Source organism: Oncorhynchus keta, unplaced genomic scaffold, assembly GCF_023373465.1.
Source record: "Oncorhynchus keta strain PuntledgeMale-10-30-2019 unplaced genomic scaffold, Oket_V2 Un_scaffold_9339_pilon_pilon, whole genome shotgun sequence".
NCBI classification, from domain to species: Eukaryota; Metazoa; Chordata; class Actinopteri; order Salmoniformes; family Salmonidae; genus Oncorhynchus; species Oncorhynchus keta.
Window position 1 is genome coordinate 236,151 of NW_026291016.1, and position 4,948 is coordinate 241,098.

General features: G+C 41.9%; 1 protein-coding gene across 1 annotated transcript; it reads right to left on the reverse strand.

Moving 5' to 3' along the window:
* Positions 1–2,199: 2,199 nt before the first annotated feature.
* LOC127929647 (keratin-associated protein 10-11-like) lies at positions 2,200–2,928 on the reverse strand. Its single transcript, XM_052517671.1, has one exon. The coding sequence runs from the start codon at positions 2,926–2,928 to the stop codon at positions 2,200–2,202; it is 729 nt and encodes a 242-aa protein (XP_052373631.1).
* Between the last annotated feature and the right edge of the window lie 2,020 nt (positions 2,929–4,948).

Below are 4,948 nucleotides of genomic sequence, written 5' to 3' on the forward strand. Positions count from 1 at the left end.
AACTAGGCTGTAGGCTGTGGTATTGGTAGACTGTGGTATTCACGGATTCTATATGTAATGCTAGTTAGCTAATAGCTAAAGTAGACTAGCTAGGCTAGGCTGTGGTATTGGTATGAAGTGGTATTAGGTAACTAATATATAAACTAGGCTGTAGGCTGTGGTATTGGTAGACTGTGGTATTCACGGATTCTATATGTAATGCTAGTTAGCTAATAGCTAAAGTAGACCAGCTAGGCTGTAGGTATGCTGTGGTGTTGGGTAGCAAATAGCTAAGCTAGGCATCAGGGATGACAGCTGAGGTTCCTCATGTTAACCCAGGAAATAGATCAGAACATCAGGGATGACAGCTGAGGTTCCTCATGTTAACCCAGGAAATAGATCTGAACATCAGGGATGACAGCTGAGGTTCCTCATGTTAACCCAGGAAATAGATCAGAACATCAGAGATGACAGCTGAGGTTCCTCATGTTAACCCAGGAAATAGATCAGAACATCAGAGATGACAGCTGGGGTTCCTCATGTTAACCCGGGAAATAGATCAGAACATCAGGGATGATAGCTGAGGTTCCTCATGTTAACCCAGGAAATAGATCAGAACATCAGGGATGACAGCTGAGGTTCCTCATGTTAACTCAGGAAATAGATCAGAACATCAGGGATGACAGCTGAGGTTCCTCATGTTAACCCAGGAAATAGATCTGAACATCAGGGATGACAGCTGAGGTTCCTCATGTTAACCCAGGAAATAGATCCGAACATCAGGGATGACAGCTGAGGTTCCTCATGTTAACCCAGGAAATAGATCTGAACATCAGGGATGACAGCTGAGGTTCCTCATGTTAACCCAGGAAATAGATCTGAACATCAGGGATGACAGCTGAGGTTCCTCATGTTAACCCAGGAAATAGATCTGAACATCAGGGATGACAGCTGAGGTTCCTCATGTTAACCCAGGAAATAGATCTGAACATCAGGGATGACAGCTGAGGTTCCTCATGTTAACCCAGGAAATAGATCTGAACATCAGGGATGACAGCTGAGGTTCCTCATGTTAACCCAGGAAATAGATCCGAACATCAGGGATGACAGCTGAGGTTCCTCATGTTAACCCAGGAAATAGATCCGAACATCAGGGATGACAGCTGAGGTTCCTCATGTTAACCCAGGAAATAGATCTGAACATCAGGGATGACAGCTGAGGTTCCTCATGTTAACCCAGGAAATAGATCTGAACATCAGGGATGACAGCTGAGGTTCAGGAAATAGATCAGAACATCAAATCAAATTGTATTTATCTGTGAGCAACATGTCTCTGCCGGGAGGAGATCTATCGACTTTCCTTCACATACACACACACACTGCATCATTCATTCAGAAGGTACACACACACACACACACACACACACACACAAGACTGCATCATTCCCGCACACACACACGCACACACACACACACACACACACACACACACACACACACACACACACACACACACACACACACACACACACACACACACACACACACACACACACACACACACACACACACACACACACACACACACACACACACGACTGCATCATTCAGAAGGTACACACACACACACACACACACACACACACACACACACACACACGACTGCATCATTCAGAACACACACACACACACACACACACAAGACTGCATCACACACACACACACACACACACACACACACTGACTGCATCATTCAGTAGGTGCACACACACACACACACACACACACACACACACACACACACACACACACACACACACACACACACACACACACACACACACACACACATCACACACACACACACACACACACACACACACGACACATCATTCACACACACACACACACACACACACACACACACACACTCATCAATATCATTCCTTTCGGGGACAATGGGTGTTGTTTTAGGTCATTTGTAATGTGTTCCTTCTGAATTCACAACATCTGTTTATTTATACAGAGTTTTTGATTAGAGTGAAAATGCTGAGATTTCCCGCAGAGCAATTTGATGTTGTCAGTTGTATAACTACCCAAAACACATCACTCAATAGCTCAAATAAACACTGGTTTAATTTAACATCTTGAGTCTACGGCTAATCTTGGATATCAGACAGCACAACAAAACTGTATGAGAGCAGATAGTATAACAGAATGTTATGATAGCAGGTAGCATAGCAGGCAGTTATAGCAGGTAGCATAGCAGGCAGCATAGCAGGCAGCAGAGCAGGTAGCATAGCAGGCAGCAGAGCAGGTAGCATAGCAGGCAGCATAGCAGGCAGCAGAGCAGGCAGCAGAGCAGGTAGCATAGCAGGTAGCATAGCAGGCAGCATAGCAGGTAGCATAGCAGGCAGCATAGCAGGCAGCAGAGCAGGCAGCATAGCAGGCAGCATAGCAGGTAGCATAGCAGGCAGCATAGCAGGTAGCATAGCAGGCAGCAGAGCAGGTAGCATAGCAGGCAGCATAGCAGGCAGCATAGCAGGCAGCAGAGCAGGTAGCATAGCAGGTAGCATAGCAGGCAGCAGAGCAGGTAGCATAGCAGGTAGCAGAGCAGGCAGCAGAGCAGGTAGCATAGCAGGCAGCATAGCAGGCAGCATAGCAGGCAGCAGAGCAGGCAGCATAGCAGGCAGCATAGCAGGCAGCATAGCAGGCAGCAGAGCAGGTAGCATAGCAGGCAGCATAGCAGGCAGCATAGCAGGTAGCATAGCAGGCAGCAGAGCAGGCAGCATAGCAGGCAGCATAGCAGGCAGCATAGCAGGCAGCATAGCAGGCAGCAGAGCAGGCAGCATAGCAGGCAGCATAGCAGGCAGCATAGCAGGCAGCAGAGCAGGCAGCACCAGCAGGAGCAGGCAGGCAGCATAGCAGGCAGCAGATAGCAGGCAGCATATGCAGGCAGCAGAGTAAAACAGGCAGGCAGCAGAGCAGCAGGCAGCAGAGCAGGCAGCATAGTAAAACATTATGATAGCAGACAGCATAGTAAAACATTATGATAGCAGGCAGCATAGTAAAACATTATGATAGTAGGCAGCAGTAAAACAGTAGGCAGCATAGTAAAACATTATGATAGCAGACAGCATAGTAAAACATTATGATAACAGGCAGCATAGTAAAACATTATGATAGCAGGCAGCATAGTAAAACATTATGATAGCAGGCAGCATAGTAAAACATTATGATAGCAGGCAGCATAGTAAAACATTATGATAGTAGGCAGCATAGTAAAACATTATGATAACAGGCAGCATAGTAAAACATTATGATAGCAGGCAGCATAGTAAAACATTATGATAACAGGCAGCATAGTAAAACATTATGATAGCAGGCAGCATAGTAAAACATTATGAGTAGGCAGCATAGTAAAACATTATGATAGTAACAGCATAGTAAAACATTATAGCAGACAGCATAGTAAAACATTATGATAACAGGCAGCATAGTAAAACATTATGATAGTAGGCAGCATAGTAAAACATTATGATAGCAGGCAGCATAGTAAAACATTATGATACAGGCAGCATAGTAAAACATTATGATAACAGGCAGCATAGTAAAACATTATGATAGTAGGCAGCATAGTAAAACATTATGATAGTAAAAGCATAGTAAAACATTATGATAGCAGACAGCATAGTAAAACATTATGATAGCAGGCAGCATAGTAAAACATTATGATAGTAGGCAGCATAGTAAAACATTATGATAGCAGGCAGCATAGTAAAACATTATGATAACAGGCAGCATAGTAAAACATTATGATTATGATAACATTAGGCAGCATAGTAAAACATTATGATAACAGGCAGCATAACAGTAAAACATTATGATAACAGGCAGCATAGTAAAACATTATGATAGTAGGCAGCATAGTAAAACATTATGATAGCAGGCAGCATAGTAAAACATTATGATAGCAGACAGCACAGTAAAACATTATGATAGCAGGCAGCATAGTAAAACATTATGATAGTAGGCAGCATAGTAAAACATTATGATAGCAGACAGCATAGTAAAACATTATGATAACAGGCAGCATAGTAAAACATTATGATAACAGGCAGCATAGTAAAACATTATGATAGTAGGCAGCATAGTAAAACATTATGATAGCAGGCAGCATAGTAAAACATTATGATAGCAGACAGCATAGTAAAACATTATGATAGCAGGCAGCATAGTAAAACATTATGATAGTAGGCAGCATAGTAAAACATTATGATAGTAGGCAGCATAGTAAAACATTATGATAGCAGACAGCATAGTAAAACATTATGATAACAGGCAGCATAGTAAAACATTATGATAGCAGGCAGCATAGTAAAACATTATGATAGTAGGCAGCATAGTAAAACATTATGATAGTAGACAGCATAGTAAAACATTATGATAGCAGACAGCATAGTAAAACATTATGATAACAGGCAGCATAGTAAAACATTATGATAGTAGGCAGCATAGTAAAACATTATGATAGCAGGCAGCATAGTAAAACATTATGATAACAGGCAGCATAGTAAAACATTATGATAACAGGCAGCATAGTAAAACATTATGATAGTAGGCAGCATAGTAAAACATTATGATAGCAGGCAGCATAGTAAAACATTATGATAGCAGACAGCATAGTAAAACATTATGATAGCAGGCAGCATAGTAAAACATTATGATAGTAGGCAGCATAGTAAAACATTATGATAGCAGGCAGCATAGTAAAACATTATGATAACAGGCAGCATAGTAAAACATTATGATAACAGGCAGCATAGTAAAACATTATGATAACAGGCAGCATAGTAAAACATTATGATAACAGGCAGCATAGTAAAACATTATGATAGTAGGCAGCATAGTAAAACATTATGATAGCAGGCAGCATAGTAAAACATTATGATAGCAGACAGCATAGTAA

Coding starts and splice junctions, on each gene's coding strand:
- LOC127929647 (XM_052517671.1), bottom strand. CDS start 2,928: ATGCTGCCTGCTATCTGCTGCCTGCTATGCTGCCTGCCTGCTCCTGCT.